Genomic DNA, 18,489 nt, shown 5'->3' on the forward strand with positions numbered 1-18,489 from the left:
GGAACCTGACTTGGAAAAGCAAGCCTAGGCGTAGCCCTGTCAAGCTGTCACACACATTTGGAGTATTGATAGGCTGAGGACAATAATTTAAAAAAAAAAAAAAAATGATAATAATATTAATTCTAATGGTGTTGACAAAGGTTTAAACAACAACTAAACAGCAGGACTTTACTGTGGTTGTAATTCGCAATAAGTGAAATGTAGCAGGGAACCTCTCATATCAATGGTAAATTGCAATATTGTAGGCTATGTATAAACTAATGTGTTCAATATTTTTTGCCAGTTCAGGGGGGCAATATACCATGACAATCGTGCGAGGCCATCTCTCCAAACAGGCCACCCATGAGGAGGATGAAGAGGAGGCCTTGTGCTTGTCAGGTAGACCGGTGTTTCTCAAGCCTGTGGTTCTTGAGCTCCTTCAGGTGGAACTCGAGCCATCTACAATATTAGATTTTATTCATTTTATTAGAGATGATTTGATTCATGTTTTGGTAATGCATTTAAAGTTCGGTGCATTTAACTTACATTTAAATCTATGGTATGGACTATCCTGGTTAAATAAAGGTCAATAAAATAAAATAAAAAATCTCTCAACCCCTTTTTAGATCCGATTATCAAATACAGATAATCCCCACTAGAGGGCAGCATTTATCCTTAGAAGAGGCCACAATAAAACATTGCACATTCGATGTTTTCCATTTGCAAACATCTCTCACCCTCTCTGCCGGTTTCCCCCACAGTGCGTTTCTTTAAGTACACACTTTGGCATGTCCCACAGCTGCTCCCCTTCATTTGTCTGCTTCGTCCATATATCTTCCTCTCTGTGTATAAACCTGAGCCGAGCCTGAAGAACATTCCTCACCTCTGGCTGCTCACAGACACAAGAATGTGCACGCTCCACTTTCTGGTCAACTGGATGCTGCAGTTTTGCTCTAGTCATTTTTGCAACAAAATTTGCTTCTGAGCACATTCAGTGACAGGATCTGAGCTCAAATAAGAGATGAATTACTTCAAAGTAGGAATGTGAAAAAGAATGTGATGTTAAAACTAGAAAATAGATAGTAATTTTCACATGTATTTGCTGGAATTAGACGAGTTTGTCAAATCAAATGTCTGATTTAAATTACAGATTTCACAAATAGTTTCAGAATTACGTTTTACAATATTGCAGAATTTGTAATTTAGAAATTACTCGACATGCTGTAAAAAATGCATTTTATAATTTCTATATAATTATTATTATGGGCTATTTTTATAACAAAAAACTACTTCAAAATACAAAGTACAAGCTAAATATACCAAATATGGACAAACTCAACAACCATGTACCGCTAAGTAAAAGAATATGGCCCTCACTAGATTATTACCAGATTTAATCACCAGTCAGTTGTACTATTGTTCATCTCTGCTTCTACACAGTACATCTAATCTTACTTTCCCTTTTACCAGATAGAGATAAACCTTGTATCTTACAAGAATTGGCATTGTAAAAATACATATATTATATATATACTCATAAAGTACATTCCTACTCATTTGAACCCCCTTTGAAACATTTTAGTGATGTCTACAAAACTACCCAGGCAAGTACTGAGGTGTTTAATAAATAACAGCATAAACAACAACACAACAAAAGCTTGAATTCATATGTACACATACTGTATATACTATATTTGAAGTATAAACCATAAATATGACATGCAGTCCACATAACTTAAAAGAACCGGGACTTTTGGACTGAGGTAGGACCAGGAACGAGGTGAACAGACAAAGCTAAAGTGAGTGTGATTGGAACTCTTCGTCATAGTCTTTTACACTTTACAGTAATGGCAATAATGCTGTTGTGGCTGTTAGAGGAAATGTTGATTGTGTTCAGTGTTTTAGGGTTTGTCCTGGTCAGTGCGCCCCCAGGCGCCGTCCCGCCCAAGATTTCCTGCTCAGGACGCACACACACGCGGCATTGATGCGGATAAATCTCCACGCTGTCCGTTCCTTGTGGATGGTGAGCGCGCTTACAAATATATGCGTGTTGGTGCAGTAGGAGTTCCAGTGGCGGCTGTCAATTCCCAGGCAGTCCGAGTTGCCAGATTTGGAGCCCTGTTTTCCTCCCCGTCCCCCCTGCCTCCCTGCGTTGCTAGATCCAGGGTTCCTTTGTGTGGGGGATAGGCAGGTGGTCTCATAAAAGAACTGTTTTTTGACCACATTGTTGATTGTAACATTGGGGAGGACAGTCACATCATTACCCCTAAGGTCTGTTGCTCGTGTCATGTTGCCTACCCAAGTGTTGATGCTTTCGCAGACGGAAAACTCCCCCCAGTGCTTGGTGTGTGACCCTGCCCTCCGCCGCACCCTTGTGCCCCGTATCTCATCCACGTCAAAGCCCTCTCCCTCAAGGGCGTCGTGTGTTGGTGGAACCTCACTAAAAACAACACGTGGCGATGGTCGATATCGTCTTTTGGAAAAGAGTTTGGGATCTACAACTGGGATTGATGGATCAAGTTGGGCATTCACAGAACTGTGATCCTGATTTTGTGAAGCTGCTCGGTGATGGTGGTGGTGATGGTGTTTCTTGGTCCTGTGGTGGCCGTTCCGGTGAAGGTCCTGGGATAGCTGGTCCCTGGCTCCTGCTGCTTGATGCTGGTGTCCTGCTCTGTGATTGGCTCCCGTCTGCTGTGCTGCCCTGTGGTTGGCCGGCCCTGTTTTGTGGGCACATCCACCTTCCATTTTGAGTACAGCCTGGATGCCAATCAGGAGGAGCAGGGCCAGTGATGACGACCTCATGGGCACACGTCCTATGACAAGAAAAATACACATATGTTGATTGATTTATTCACTCCTACTATGTGCTGATTTGTCTCAAATACAAAAGGAAAAAGAAAGGAAAGGTTGTCTCATGGTTTAGTGCAGTAGTTTTCAACTGATCTGGAGTTGGGACCCAATATTACAAATCATTCAAATGTTCCCAGAGAAAGACACTGAAAATGGTTCCGTGACCCATTTTTGTGTCCGGACCCACCAGTTGAGAACCACTACTTTGTTGGCTCATGTTTAGTTTTTAGACAGCCACAAATGTTTAGTCCATTTACACCCCATAGCAGAGGACATCCTTGGCTCTTTTAGTTGGCCTGGCCAAGGTCTGTTTTGAGTGGTGCTGAGTGCTTTAGTGTTTTAGTATTTTAGTCTTGTACCTGTGGAATGTGTCCTGTGGAAGTGGGAGCCTCTGTGGGCTCTAGAGCCAGACTCTTCTGCAGGCCGGGCCCCTCATGCCTGCCATCTGGACCCCTCAACCTCAGCTCTAAATCACAACAGGCAAAACAATTACATACTGCTTTTTATTGAAGAAGATGAGACTAAAATGTGTACTAGGTTGAATTTGCAGCAGACAAAGCACTTGTTAAATGCAGGTGTGAACTTGAAATACTATAGTGCAATTGACTGCAAAACTTTTCATGCCTCCACAGGTGGGTCACATGATGGAACGCTTTCCCTCGGTGTTTGGAGCCACAGCAGCGAGTCAGTGAGGTGAGTTAAACATTAGTGTTTACATTAGAGGACCAGCTTGCAAACACATCTGTTCAAACGCATTGGAGATAAATGTGCCAAGAATATTTCAGATGTGCCAGAGGTATGAATGAGAAATATGCTCTGAATTCATTACAGATTATTCTTTTCCACAATCCATAAAGCCATGAATTAATAGCCATTTGACCATTACTTTAAATATATACTGTATGCTTCCTGTACTCACAATGACCATTAGAGGTCAGTGTTACATCATTCTGCTGCGTGTTTTTAACAACACATTAAGGCAGAGAAATATCACAAATGATCTGTTTGGAGATGGCTTTTCCATGGGGTTTTGGGAATTCTAAAAATCTAAGGCATTACCAGATGTTTAAAGATCAGTCAACGCAAATTATAAACATACTCCAATAGCCCGGGATTTTTCTAGACATACCCCATTATGTGTAATATAGTTATACACAAAATATTAAACTAAAACATGCACAATAATAGATTTTTAACCTTTAACGATGAGTCTCATATCTCAAATGACCTTTTAAGGCAAAGATGCAATATAAATCACTTAGAGTTGCTATTGGTTTCCTCAAGTGACAAAACAACTACTTTAAATGCATACTGGCTGTCACATTTTGCCTTTATTAAACCCTGCTTCCAGTCTGCAACATATGGATGTGGTTCAGACAAGCACTGGTCTGATTGATCCAGTCTGACGGGCAGCTCACTATTTACACTGCCCAGAGAGAGCCAGAGAATCCTAATGTTAAAAATATGTGGCTTTTGTTTAATGCCAGTGTAGCCAGCATAAACACCGCTGTGGAGGGGAGCAGGGGTCAGAGCTGTTTAGAAAGCGCCTCTGACTTATAGGATTACTTCGGCACTGAATCTAAACGTGTCCAAATGCACCTCCGACACACGCCTTTAAGGTGAGTCAGCCGGGATCCCGTCATGAGCTCAGGAGATGCTCTGGTATGTTTCCTGTTTTCATTTTTTTATTTTTTATGATTGGCCTTGGATGCACTCCCAATGCTATTTGTTTGTTTTATGGTTTGGCAGAATCAAAACCACACTCTGTTTTAGAAATTGTGTTCAATGTATCTGGAATATAAATCTTCCAGGAAAATTTCCTCTGTGACGTACAAACAGACTGTCTGTGTTGTACTGATAAAACTGAAAGTCTCAATATGATGTGACAGATACATTTTGACCTGTCCTGGATAAAACTCTTGTTACCTGTAGTTGAGAGAAAGGCCCACACCTGCTTACTGCTTATATATATATATATATGTGTATGCATATGTACAATTTTAATGTTTAATGAATGTTTTAAAGGTGTGATGCAACATTCATTATATTGCTCAATGTGTCCACTGTACTATAAAGGGCCACTGCGTAACATTTTGGACTATACTGTTAAAAATGCTCTCAATGACCAGCTCGACACAGAAAATACAATTTTTTGCAGTGGGTCATCAAGAAAACGATTTGGATGAGAACCTATCCCATTTAAATCTCAAATTCTGCTGACTTTAGTCAACATCTCCATGGAGACGAGATGGAGATGTACCCACTCCCGATAAAGTTACAGTCATGTCTTACGCTCATGTTTGTTTGTACATTTACGAGGTATTTTTCAATGATGATAATATCTGTCACAAAATAAATGCTTTTTTTTTCCAATATTATTTATTAGGTTGAATTGTATTGTGTGGCTTTAAAGTAAGGATAGGTGAAGTTAAGCAGTACTAAGTAACTCATGCCCCTAGAGGCCATAAGCACCACTGTAGCATGTTGCGTTTTTTTTTTTACTCATGAATTATCCGTGAGAGTAAATACTACGCTGACAGAAAAGACAAAGGGAGAGAGGGATATTGTACATCCAATAACACAATGGAGATAATTGTTTTCACTCAAGCTTGGACGTAAATACTGCTTAAGCCCGCAGTTAGCTTTGCCCGTTAGCCTGTTAGCTTCTTCTTCGTGATTCCATTAGTGTGCATTGATGGCTCCAACCCTGAGGCAGTGAAGTTGCAATTGTGATTTTCTGGCCAGAGACACCAGGGGGAAAGGATTTATTAAGGTGAACTAGTCACTTAGTACTGCTTTAAGTCATGCCAGTCCAAAGATTTGCCTCAATGTTTTAGGTCTATGACAAAGCAGCTTGGTCAACTGTAGGAAAACCACCAAACTACACCCTCTACACATGTTAAGTGTACAAATAATCATTACTTTTAACGTGGTACGCATAATGCAAAATCCAAGAAGTGTCACAATGGCCACGTCAGACCTTTAACTTGATAATTATATTGAACACACACATAAAACACACAAGAAACACTGAAGTACAGCATACTATGAGGTCTTCAGACAATCTTACTGGACCAGCTATATGGACTTTTAATTAGTGACAATTTATTCTTTGTGTCAAATTGAGCACTGCTTAAGTTAATATTTGATGGATTGATTAGGCTTGTACTGGCCCAATGAAGAAATAATGATCATTATTCTTTACTAGCCAGCGGAAGGAGCTTTTTTTCCCCCTAAATTGCATAGTCTCAGTCGACACATGTGACTGTTTTGACACTAACCAGGACAGGCTGGGGAAAAAAGGAAAGCATTGCCTGCCGTGAGAAGTTGTTGTACAATTAGGAAGTGCTTCTTCCTCTGTTTGAGCTACATTAGTCATTGGTAACAAGGCGTTGTTAAAAGATGAGCTAAAGCGACGTGTCAACGGTCCACTCCAACCAGCTCCTCTCTGCACAGGTGCTGACAACTGCAGCGGGTTATGAGGGAGTGAGGAGAGAGACGGACATCGAGGAGAGGAGAAAGTACACACAGAACCAACATCTAACTACACCAGTTTATTTAGCTTCTCTCAACGGTTCAGAGCAGGAGGTCTGCCAGCTGTCATCTACTGGAAATAACACAGCGGACTCTTAACACCAGGTAAATAACAAGACTGAGAAAAAGTTATGCTCTTTTAGCACCTAAATCATTTACCTATTCTGCTCAAAGCTGGAATGTGAAGGAAATGCAATCAGCTCGTCATATTTTAGATAGCTATCCATGTGAACCTCCCTGCAAAGCCAAAGTTCTGCAATGAATCAGACCAGTTGTCACGCAAAGTGATGTCATGCTCAGTCTGTAAAAAGTACAATTAGATCTTCCTAATGGTCCAGAAAGGCAGCTAGGAGGGGGTATCCATGAACACTGTAAACTATGCCAAAAGTAAAAATGCTGAGTAACACAGAAAAAGGAAGCCAAATAGCAGAGTATATGAAGATCAACCAAAGCCTCGCTGAAGGACCGAAAGGTATTGTATGGCTATAGTCTCTAACAATAGCATCCTTGAAAAATACTAAATCTTGCTTAGACAGTTGATGTGACAGTTCTCATATTTCAAACTCAATTTCAATAATTAAAAAATTCAATCTATGAATCAGTTTTTCTCTGTCAAGGTCAATAGTCATCTTTGATCAAATTGTTTGTAAACAGTGAGACAGTTACCATACAGTGAAAAAGACAAGCAAATGTAAAAACAGAATCAAGATTTTTTTCCTGATTAATCTTGTTTTTATTCATTTTACATTAAACACAGATAAATTGTTACTGTTATGATTAAGATATATTAATATAATGTTTAAAGGTTCTTCTAGAAAGACACTTGTTATAACAACACTGTTCAAATATTAATCTCAGCTAAAACAAGAAATTACATTACCATTTAGTACACAAAAACCTCCTGTTGTACTTCTCCAAACTCCAAACCAGGTGTTATTACAGCCACAGCCTGTAGACATGACAATTAAAATGCCCCTTGACGATTATTGAGATTACCAAAGCTGAGATTTTGTATAAAAATTATTTACATTAGTGTGTTTAGTCCTATTTAATGAATGTCTTTCTCTTTTTTCATCTCTGTAATATTAGTCTGGATGTTTTGTGCTGCTACTCTGCCTTGTCTCTGCACTTTGAAGCTGAGGAAAAGACAGCAAATCTAAAGCGAGCGCTTCCACCAGTAGATGTCAAAGAAGGCGTTGATCACGAGACCCGGCCTTCCCAAATAGATGTTTTGCAAACAAACTATTTCATACAAATTATTATGTCTGTGACATGTATCAAACAAAAACTTCTGTTACTAACTCGCTAGTGCATGTTTCTATAAATATTTTTCAGCAAAATATAAATACCTGTTCAAATAACCATCTGGACACTAGTTTGAGTTACAATTGATATCAGTATCTGAGTATTCTTTTTGATAACCATACGTTGATTGAAGACTATTTTGTAGCATCTTGTATTTGTTTTTACACTTCATGCCTGACTCTGAAGTATCTGTAATGTCTACCCACCACATGATCGATACAAAGTGGGAGAAATTTAACCAGTCCTGGTCGATTCCAAAGACAAGGAGATGTGACAGTTGTTATGTGAACAGCAGATGTATAGGAGATCAACCTTTTGTCCTGTACTTTCCTGGGAACACTATGTTTAAAACATTTTCTGTAAAAAAGCACCTGTTGTGCATCAGTGAAACATCAAACCAAGAATTTGGCTTCAAAGTATCAAGGAAAAAAGCACAGACAAAAAACACGGCTGCCCCAAAACTTCACACAGTCCCTGAATCTGTAAAAGTACTTGACTTTTAAGTGTGGTGACAAATGGTGTAATGTATACTTTGCACGGCTAAAATGTTTCAATATAGCTAAAACAATGTTCTCCACAGAGAACAAAGTAAATAACTTGGAGACCTGCCAAATAACATGGTGCATAGTCAACATCATTTTGTATTTGGGCGGTGGTTTTATGTAGCTATGAAACGGCTGCTGCAGTTAACGCATGTATTAGTTGCACATGTAAAATCTATTAGACTGTCCTTTGTTTCAACTCTTCTGGCAAATGTTGGCAACATTTGAACATTTTCCAACTCAGGAACAAAAGTGCTAACAGATTAAGTACATGCGTGGCTTTGGTCATTTATGAGGTGGTATTGTACCTAAATAAGGCTGTCATATAAGGACAGAGCTGTGTCTGTGTGGACCCACGTGTGCATGGAATATACTAGTTGATTGTTTTAGGTTATTTTGTCCTTACTTCTAAGTTTAGTAAACTCTGTCCAGGGAATACTATTTGGATTGATGAAAATAGTTAGTACTAGCATTACTACTTCTTGCTGTATTACTTGCACTTCTCAAATTGTTGTGATGTCAGATGTCAACGGAAACAATAAGTATAGACACATTGTATAGTTGCATTTAGATCTTAATGCAGTTTGTAATTTAATACCTCTTATTAACTTTAAGGTCAAAAGTATATTCACAATTGATCGTAATACTAATATACTAGTTTTTTTGTACTATGCAGCCTTGTTCATTATCCACTGCTTCTTGTTTCCTGTTTCGTTGTTCAGACCCGAGTTCTCAGATGCACTGACAGTGCGTGTATTTCAGTTTCTATTCAAACCACATGTGCGTAAGAGCGGAGTATTACTCTTATGGGTCACATCCTTGGTAATATAACCGTGTGTCCAGTTTATCTGTTTCCAACAGCATAACACACTGGAGACTAAATCTATTCCATTTTCTTTAACAACATACGCTTTACAGACAAGCTCATATACCGATTTACCAAACCATTTATATTAAGCAATTCTGATAAACACATCTTTCTTTCACACCTCGATCTCCCTGGTTGTTGGTGAACTTCATCTGTAGCCACAGCTGCTCCAAGGCAAATGGATGTAGACGTGGCATGAACACTGCCAGATCTCCAACTCTAACATACGTTCATAGGAGCTGACACTATTGTGCTATGGGTGACTTTTCTTCACTTTTAGCCCATTGGTTGATTGTTGGCTGCTCCGGTTACAGGTTCAGGTTACATAATTGTTGAATATTTCAGACAGTCATATCTCAGTCATCTGGCTCTGCACTGTACATCTTTCCATAACCTGTTTAGACCAAGGATTGGCACATATAATCGCCCTTCCCATTGACTTCTCTCAGTGTGTGTTTCCAAACACCATCACCCCTGAACGCTAACAGCAGACCAAAAAACACACAAGAACAGGCCTCCAGACCTTGAAGACAGGATAAACTCAACTAAGCCCAGGACGTTTTGATGACCTTGACATTCAGCCATTTTCTCATGAGCAGTTAAATATTTTGACGTCCTTAGACTCTCAAGTTTCAGGTGAAAATTGTCAAATAATGCAAACAAGATGAAGCTTAGATTTTGTTCAGTTGGTCTTTTTTTTCTCTTTTTTGGTTGTTTTGTTTTTTTGAGTTTTTTTTGCTTTTCTACAATAACATATTTCCATTGTAAAAAACAACTGATTAGTGTAGGGCTAAGATTATATATTGTTTTGCGATATATTATATATAGCAATATGTTTTTTTTGTGATGCACACATTGTATATTTGTATATTGATAAACCTGTGTAGCTACACATTAATGACATCATATGCATATTAATGAGACTGACTGCAGGGCTCCACTGCTTAAACTGGGTAGAAATTATACAGAAGTAAGTCAAATTCAAGTACAAAATAAACTAAACACACATTTATGACATAAGCCTGTGTGCATCAAAGCTTTGGAGCTGACTGGTTTAAAGTAAGATAATGCTGCTTTTGCACTTTACAACATATTTCACACTAATTAATGTTATAATGCATTAATAAGCATTTCTTATTCCATTATTCCTTATTAGTTACTTATGTTTTGCATTACGAATCGTATTGGCTCATCTTTATCGCAATAGGAAGTTAGGAAAGGAAGGACTTTATTTATACAGCGCCTTTCACAGACATGGTCACAAAGCACTTTATATGAGACAATTGGTGGTAAGCTACGTATGTAAATTCAGTGCTGTCGCGACTGCAAACATCTGCGCCAATGGTCCCTCTGACCACTACCATACATTCACACACACACATCATTCATACAGGCCTATTGTACATGTTTTTAGTGGTGGGGAAACCGGAGTACCCGGAGGAAACCCATGCAGACACGGGGAGAACATACAAACTTCACCCAGAAATGACCCATAGGAATCGAACGCGGGACCTTCTTTCTGAGAGGCATGAGCCGCTGTACCACCGTGCCGCCCATAAATGTACATAATGTACGTTTCTAGCCTTACTGTCAGCCTATATGACTTATAATAAATCATATGTATGTTTTTGCGTATTAACTGCTCACTCTTAACAGTATTGACAATTGATAAAGATCACTGCGTAACAAATATTACATGAGGCATCTATATTTGACACCTTCATAATTCAGTAATGAAACCCATGCTGCAGTGATTACCAGTGAGTCACCAAAGCCAATTTACTGAAGAAAATATTATGGGTGTTTCCATTGTGTCCCTTTCATGTGGGGCCGCTGGGATGGGTGTGGGCCGGCACACATAAATTGGGCATATAGTGCGTCATACGTTAAGATGTGCATGCACGATCATTTTCAACTGGCAACACCATTGTAAAGGTTCACTTTCATTTCATTCATTATGTGAAAACATGTCTAAAAGGTTCTTTTAGAAAGACAGTTATAACAAAAAACGTACAAGGTATTTAAACAAACTTTTTTTGTATACCTAGTGCCTTTCTAAAATAACTTTTTAGACACAATTTGAGAGCAAAGTTATTTGTACAAATACTAGCTGTAAAAAGCTGATGGCAACTATGAGCCCTGTGGGCAGATATTTCTAATCCTAACTCCACACGAGTGACTTATACGAGTAAATTATCTGGAAAAGACTGGCTGATCATTTATAGTGCAGGCTCGTTCAAAATCTTGGTGCAATTTTAATTTACTGTTAGCCATTAGCTTTAAGACAACATCTACCGTGATGAACACGGAGGTATCTTCTAGTGAAGTCTTTTCTCTCGACACAATGTTTTTACATGATTCAGGTGAATGTCCGCCATTAACTAACTGCCTGTCATGTAATCTTGAACATTTTATTTATTTGGACCACAAACTAGCCACAAACTAAGAGGGAAATAACGAGAGAGGAAGAGCAGCGGCCTCCTGAGAATTCACTCGGAAGTCTCTTGTTGCTTGCGTGTAAATAGCCCACAGCATTGACAGGGCGGAGGAACAATCTGCAGACACTAACGTGTGTCTTCTTATGTCTTCTTATTCCTTGAAAAACCCTGGAAGATCTATTTGGTCACTTGACTTATGTAAACTATTTCTCAGTGTGCCAGGTTGTGAGTTAGAAGAGACATCCTTCAGAGGCAAACTGCAAACCATCACAAGTCATGTCAAAACATGATAAAACGCCCTCCTCACCCTAACAGTTGTTTGATAGGATTTTTCTTACTATCTCAAAAAACTTGGCTCATCGTTTTCTGCTCTGTGTGGTCTACTCACCCTTCTGTCATCAGCCTTTTTGTCTCCCTGCCCCTCGTCAGTCCCTCCCCCCTCGAGCTGATGTCAACCACCTGTCTGTCTGGGACATCCCAGAGCCATCCTCTGTCTGTTATCAGCAGGCCATGTAGAGCATTGAAAGCAGGGAGAAATACTTTAGTTTGGCTTCCTCTATCTTTGTATGACAGTTTGGCTTTATTAACTTGCTTAACATGAAACACTGCTTCCAACATAGTCGTCCTCCTTAGAAACTTATAATTTCCTTTTGATAGCTAAATTTCTGTCTGAGCCTAAAACTTGAAAGGAACAAGGAGTCTTCATAGCTGTTTGGCAACTACACCTCAATGTAATAACTCAATAATGTTGGCTTACTCTTGTTTTGCACTGCACAACCCTGTGTTGACAAGCTTCTCAATGTACTACACTGTGGTCATTATTCGTTGACTCAGTGGTGGTGAGCTACCATAGTAGCCACAGCTGCCCCGGGGTACACCGACGGACACACAGGTGGTTGGTAAAGTGTCTTGCCTAAGGACACAACTGCAATCTTCTTGCCAGAGAAGTCCCTTATGCCTGGACAATTTCCAAATTATCAATGGAACTTGGGTAAGTGGTCTATCCCGAGACAGGTCGTAATGGGTTATTAATCAGTGTGCAAGGCAAGCTCATAGTAAACATTTATATTTAGCATATTGAATGAAAACTCATATTAAGGATTTATATTCTGCAGTGTTTAGTGTTTTCTTTAATTTAACAATAATGTGTTTTGTGTGATTTGAAAAATACCGTACACATATATATATATATTGTAAGTGACAGTGGCACAGGAGCTAACACTGGTTTTAACTTATTTCTCCAACCCGCTACTGCCCTTGTGTTCAAAGGCAAGACATTTTACAATGTGCGTGGTGGCAGCAAGAAGGACATCTGATGTACTGTCTTTGACCAAGCTATATTGCAACATGAACATGGTTCTTACCCACTGGCTCGTAATACATCCAACAATATCGACTGAAGCGCATGTTATTTCAACACTGCTTTGAACCAAAGCTGTAGTTATTAAAGAAATGTGAAAAGTTGGCTGGAATAGACGGGTCATGTCCAGACAAGCCGGCCCAAAGCAGCAAGTAAAAAGTGAGAGTGTCATCACTTCAGTGCAGGCAGACAGAAAGATGGTGAAAAACTCACCACTAAATCAACAGATTAAAAGTACACTATTATGAGACTTGAGTGATTTATCAGCTTCTGTGTGTTGCGGCTGTGAAGAAAGCCGTGCCATAGCTGAAATTCATGAAGGCATTTAATATGGAATGAGCAGGCATGTCTGCACATTCAGGAGTGTATATGTGACGACCACAGGCAAACATGCATTGCTTTGACTGAGCACCTGTCAAAATCCAATCAAACAGGCTAATACAAAGGCTGGGGAGCTGTAATGGGACAGGTTTGAGTACAGGGAACAGTCCAAACATGCGGCTATTGTTATGGTTGGGTTTGCATTTTACAAAGAAGATGAATGCCACACATAAGCGGCCAAAGTGGACGTATCTCATACAGCTGCAAAAGGTTACAAATGCCAAACAGTGCCATGTCATTCAACGTGATTTCCATTAAATAATTAGCTTGAATCGCAAGGATTGTTTGAAAAGTGAACATCAACGACAATTATGCTCTCATGCCACGTCGAGTTGGCCGTCTCAACACGCTAAAGACCTCCCCTCTGCTGATTTCCTTCACAAACATAGACGTAACCCCGAGCCTGAACTTTGGCCTTTTAACTCTAACAATGATTCCAGATTGCGACTGCAGCTGGTTCACTTTACACCAGATGTTCCCACTCCGCTCTGTGACCTGCGCCAGACCATGCAACTCCAGGGAACCGAAAGATAACCAAAGGCCGACAGGGTTTGAAGGTTTGACCCATAAATTTTCATCTCCTTCTCACTAAACAGAAGAGGTTTGTTTAACATGTGAGGACATCGGACATTTGTCACACAAGCACATTATTCTTCTCCTGCACCTCATGACTTTGCCTAGAACCACCTGTAGACTTTTTTTTATTTTTATGAATACGTTATATTAACTTTCCAATGTCTGCAACTGCTTGGGGAACCATAGGAACGAAAGTGTGGCAAAACCCAGTGCATCAGTTTTCATTTCTGTAACATTTTTCTCCAAGAATTGTGACAAAAGGAAAAGGTTAAGTGGTTGCAGACCCTAAAAGGAAAAGAAAACGCTTTTCAATTGACACAAATCACTCAAAGCCCGTCATGAAGGACAATTTTTCATGCATTCCACACTCGGGGGGGTAGTAAGATAGATATGTAGCCACAGCTGGCTTTGGGGTAGACTGGGCGAAATCTGCGCCAGCGGACCCTTCAACCACCACCAACATTCACTCACACAGCGTGACAGTTGAACCCATTAAACAAGAGAGAAAACAAAGTAAAAGACAGACTTCGTGCAACAATGCCTTGATCCTCGTTATTCCCAAACTGGGATTTCATTCCATGTGTTTTAAAGGTCTGAACAATGGAGATAGGTCTTTGTCATGATGCAAGAAAACTGTGCAGAACCCACTGTCACTCCATAAAGCAAGTCTGTCCCGCTAAACTCTCATAGTTATATACCACTTCCAACTGTATATTACTCTTGTATAATCAACGATGTTTCTCCGCATGTTACAGTAGTGGAAAAGTCAATCAGTCAATCTCCTCAATCCTGACTGTCCCATACTTTCCCTTCCATGTCTTGTGAACAACAATTTAATAATGATATCATTCAAGAAGGTGCATGTCAAAATAATGATAAAACAATTGCAAGTCCAAGAGAAGATAATTGCATGGGAAACTCTCATTTAATCAGATTTGCATTCACTGTTTACATTCTCAGTTTCTTATGATACATCCCCTCCAACGCATCCACACATTTTTAGTTTGTACTCTTGATCTAGTAATGTTTAGTAATGCAGATTGTGATGTTGATCCACCCTCAAGTTGTTTCTTTGTCCAAAGGCTGACATAATGTGAGGTCATTGTCTAATTTCACCAATAATCAGTGCAACTTCATAGACAAACAAAATACTAAGTTAAAATCATTTCGAAATCACAACATCTAAAATAGACCATTGGATTCTTAGCTATCTTGAGTGTTGCTTTCAAACAATTTGCTGTTCCCGTACAGTTTGGCTTCTTTCTGTTTCATGTGATTCAACACACTTCAGCAAATTGTGAACAGAGCTTACTTGTAAATGATAAAAACAAGTTTGGTCGTACAATTTTAGGCACTGAGGCTTCTTGTGGTTGTTTTTCAAAGTCTTGAATAAGGAAACTGCGATCAGATAGTATTTGGAGGAAATATTTGCATGGCTTGTTGCTGTGTGTTTTGGCCGTTGAGAAAAAAGATATCGATGACATTTCTCCATGGACCTTTAAAAATATGTGATACTCTTTTTTTCCTGTCTTTAGTCTGAGAAATCACATTTACAAACCTGTGGAGGGTGGTTTCGGGTGATAATTGTATCCTCAATAATTGCTTTAACCTCTGACACCATTCAAGGTTATACAAAGTGAGTGTGGTGGGTCTGCACATTTTGGTTTCATGTCTTTAGATGTCATTTGGATCACTTTCACCTTGGCCCTGTCATTACTTGCTTTTATCCCCAAGTATTGACATTTATATGGTGTTATCCCTTTTTTCCTTTAGGCAAATCAGCACTGGGGGGATATTTCAAAGAACGTAATAGGATGTGAGTGTTTCACTTTCATGGTTGTTTCAATTGCTTTTGGCGCCTGAGGTTATAGACCAGTTGTATATGGTTCATTGCCCAGGTGTCAGGGGCTGCGTCTCCACAGATGTCCTCTCTGTGGGGACTGTGCAGCTGGTGTCATTACAGCTTTTAACCTTATGCCTTCGACTTGATAATTCATTACATATTCTTACGGCTGTACACCCATTTAAGTAAGACAATGGACATTTTTTTTCCTGAAAGCAGTCTTGTCTTAGGAGCCCGACTGGCACAGTTAGCATGGCATTGACAAGGAAGAATGTGAAATAGATTGTAAACAATGGTTTGACTAATGAGGACATATGTGTCATACAAACACTCACACAGACACACAGTGGTGCTAACATGGGGGAAAGCTGTAATTCAGCTTCAAAGGGAAACCTGAGAGGGTCATGAATAATCGTCGGCATCTTTGTGTGTTGGAAAACAGCACAGTCCATCTGCCATTCATATACAGGACATGTTGTTTTTAGCCACTGGATTGCAAACTGTTAGTAGATTGTATTTGCTAGAAGTCTCTCAATAAAAGTCTTGAATCGGTGCCACTGTATTAGGCTGAAGTTGACAATAATATTTGAACAAACAACCAAACCATCCAAAATGTGCTCCCTTCCGTCAAAGTGCTTTTATCCAGTGTTTTTTGTTGTTGTCTTTTCTCAGACTAACTACTTCCTAAACTGCACCATGCTGCACAGTTTGCTCTTCACTTCCTCCAGTGAGAGGTGATGAAAACACGCACTGCTCCCTTTTGGGATCCACCAGACGCAGCAGACGTGGGGCTGAAACAGTTTGCTTCCTCCAGCCTTTTGGTTTTAAACTTACATTTGTTTGCGGATTTTAAGCCTATGTCCATTTCTCGAAAGCTGAAAATCTCCTGGTAGCTCATTCGAACTTCATTACAGACTCGGTTTTGGTTTGAGAGAACAGATAACTATGTTTACTAATAACATGTCATCGATGATTGTTATGCGTTTCCTTCGGCGGTGAACACATCCATGAATTACAAGAGCTGATCAATATAACATATCGATATAAGATTTCGAGGGTGTTCACTAGTTTGAGTTAGTTACCCCACCGTGTGACCGTGTGTAACACCAAAGCGACAAATAGCATGTGTTTACACTGCAGCACAATTCTTTCCATATGCCTTCATTGCAAGCATACATTTCTGGTGCTTGGGCTCGAAGTATTGCATAATAGTAATTGTTCTAATTTTACCTCTCACCTGACCACATCCATAACCATAACGCACACAGCTGGCTCGTAATGTTTGTTTGTGTAAAAGTTAATGTGAAGTGACATTCCTCTGCTGTCAAAGCCTTAAAGGAATTCCCTGGTAGGAGTGGCATGAGCATGAGGTCTGTGTTTAGCTCACTGCCGTTGCACTTAGGCACAACCACTCTCCATATTAGCATATAGGGCAATCTGACCGGTGGCACATGCATGTATACAAGCAATAAGGCCGCACCCAAACTCCAGAACCTCAGTAGCATAACTTTCACGTTGGACACTGGAGATCGTCAGAATCTACAAGTCCTTTGAGGATTGTGTAACGTGAGTGCTGGAAAGACAGATAGGGAAAGAAAGAGAGGAGAGTCTGATAGAAAGAAGAGGAGAGAGAGAGAGAGAGAAGGTAACCTGATGTCCCAGGAGGTCTCTGAACACTGAACTGGTTCCCATTGAAGTTTGGAGAACCCCTTTTTTTCTGTATGAGCTTCACCTATAGGTTCTTTTCCCTCTCCGACTTTTGAGCACTACATTTACTCCATCCTTTTGTTCTATGTTTGTCAGGGAAAACGTCAATGATATTTATAAAACATGCCAAAAAAGGAAAAGGTTTGTAGGGTATGGTTATCCTGTGCACTCTTTAATTTAGACTCTCTGCTCTCTAAGTCAAAATCACCTTATCACCATAGTCTGTGCCATTGCATATTTTACATTATTTCACTTCTGTAACGGTTTTACTCACCAGTTCCTTTTGCTTCTGTCCTGGCCCCCTCTATCAACGCTAACTTCTAGTCCAAACTCTCTGTTATATTCCACTTTAATGATTCCAGCTCATGGAGAAATTTTCAAGCTCCAAATTTTCTTCCACAAATTTGAAAATCCCAAATTCCACTTCTTGGTTTTTGAAACGGTGAATCCAGGTCCTGGGCCATCCACGTATGTCTGCCTCTTACTCTTTGAGAAATGGATTGTTCAAAAAAAAAGTTTAGTATGAAGCGTCCCAAGGCTGCTCCCTCCCTCTGGTGTGGCTCACTGCAGGTCCTAGTGCCTATCGTCTCCACGTGTTCCTCTCATAAACACTTGACTCTACCTTTTAGCTTGCTCTTGTGCAATATGCTTTAATACAGTGTGAAGTAAATGGTGTGATTGTTGTTGTTGTTGTGTTGTTTGTAAAAGTACACACACACACTCAAGATCTGCTGTATTTTAGAACAAGTATGTTTTACTTTCTTACAGGTTTTCAAAGTTGTGTGCAAAAGCCACACAGTAGATAGGCACCCCAGTCCAGTTGAGAACTTTGAAAACCTATACTGCAATGAAAAACGCCAACTCAGAGCCTACACAATCATTTAAGTCCAAAACTGATTCAACTTCAGTGTGACCAAAATGAATCAATACATGCACGTACACAAACATGTACGCACTGTATAAAACCAAATAGAGTGTCTGAATGTGTATTTGAATCCCTTAAAGACATGACCAGTGTCGTTTAGGGACCTGCAATAATGGGACCTTGATGGTCCGCTGCAAGCAGGAATTTGCCTCTGCTCCAAAAAGAACAAATAACATATAAT

General features: G+C 39.8%; 1 protein-coding gene and 1 long non-coding RNA gene across 2 annotated transcripts; one reads left to right on the forward strand and one right to left on the reverse strand.

Annotated features, from left to right (window-relative positions):
* Positions 1 to 1,843: 1,843 nt before the first annotated feature.
* On the reverse strand, positions 1,844 to 17,763 carry ngfa (nerve growth factor a (beta polypeptide)). Its single transcript, XM_079559213.1, has 3 exons — positions 17,658 to 17,763; positions 3,189 to 3,295; positions 1,844 to 2,792 (listed from the first exon to the last, which is right to left on the reverse strand). Exon 3 carries the CDS (start codon positions 2,779 to 2,781, stop codon positions 1,897 to 1,899), a length of 885 nt encoding a protein of 294 aa, XP_079415339.1. The 5' UTR covers positions 2,782 to 2,792; positions 3,189 to 3,295; positions 17,658 to 17,763; the 3' UTR covers positions 1,844 to 1,896.
* Positions 1,900 to 6,355, forward strand: LOC306965015. The gene is made up of 3 exons (XR_013793008.1): positions 1,900 to 2,002; positions 3,462 to 3,522; positions 6,286 to 6,355. It is a non-coding gene; the product is annotated as an uncharacterized lncRNA (long non-coding RNA).
* Positions 17,764 to 18,489: the final 726 nt, after the last annotated feature.

This window comes from Gobius niger, assembly GCF_951799975.1.
Source record: "Gobius niger genome assembly, chromosome: 6".
Classification (NCBI taxonomy): Eukaryota; Metazoa; Chordata; class Actinopteri; order Gobiiformes; family Gobiidae; genus Gobius; species Gobius niger.

Coding starts and splice junctions, on each gene's coding strand:
- ngfa (XM_079559213.1), bottom strand. CDS start 2,781: ATGAGGTCGTCATCACTGGCCCTGCTCCTCCTGATTGGCATCCAGGCT.